General features: G+C 66.1%; 1 protein-coding gene across 1 annotated transcript in view; it reads right to left on the reverse strand.

Moving 5' to 3' along the window:
- LOC104489015 (dynein heavy chain 17, axonemal-like) overlaps nucleotides 1–281 on the reverse strand; it is a gene marked incomplete at both ends in the record, with an annotated part of 30,584 nt that extends 30,303 nt beyond the window's left edge. The window contains 1 exon segment of the mRNA XM_010131128.1: nucleotides 168–281. Within this exon segment, the coding sequence (XP_010129430.1) occupies nucleotides 168–281 (114 nt within the window).
- Between the last annotated feature and the right edge of the window lie 5 nt (nucleotides 282–286).

Genomic DNA, 286 nt, shown 5'->3' on the forward strand with positions numbered 1-286 from the left:
TGGGTGTTGTGCCGGGGACGATGCCGCCGTGCTCCCAGCACTGCTGGATCCTGCCCCCACTCTGCGCCTCGCCTCCACCAGCAGCCTCGACCCACCCTGTGCCACTCTCAGGGGACCCCCCCAGCATCCCCAGGGCAGGGGGAGCTGGCACAATGCTCTGCTGTCACCTCGATGTTCTTGAGCCTCTGCAAGAAGGAGTCCGTTCTCCTGAAGACAAGGGAGGGGGAGAAATCCCAGAGCTGTGGCTCCTCCTGGAAGCGGGGAGGGGCCGTCAGGGCGTGGAGCT

This window comes from Buceros rhinoceros, unplaced genomic scaffold, assembly GCF_000710305.1.
Source record: "Buceros rhinoceros silvestris isolate BGI_N320 unplaced genomic scaffold, ASM71030v1 scaffold17992, whole genome shotgun sequence".
Lineage (NCBI taxonomy): Eukaryota > Metazoa > Chordata > Aves > Bucerotiformes > Bucerotidae > Buceros > Buceros rhinoceros.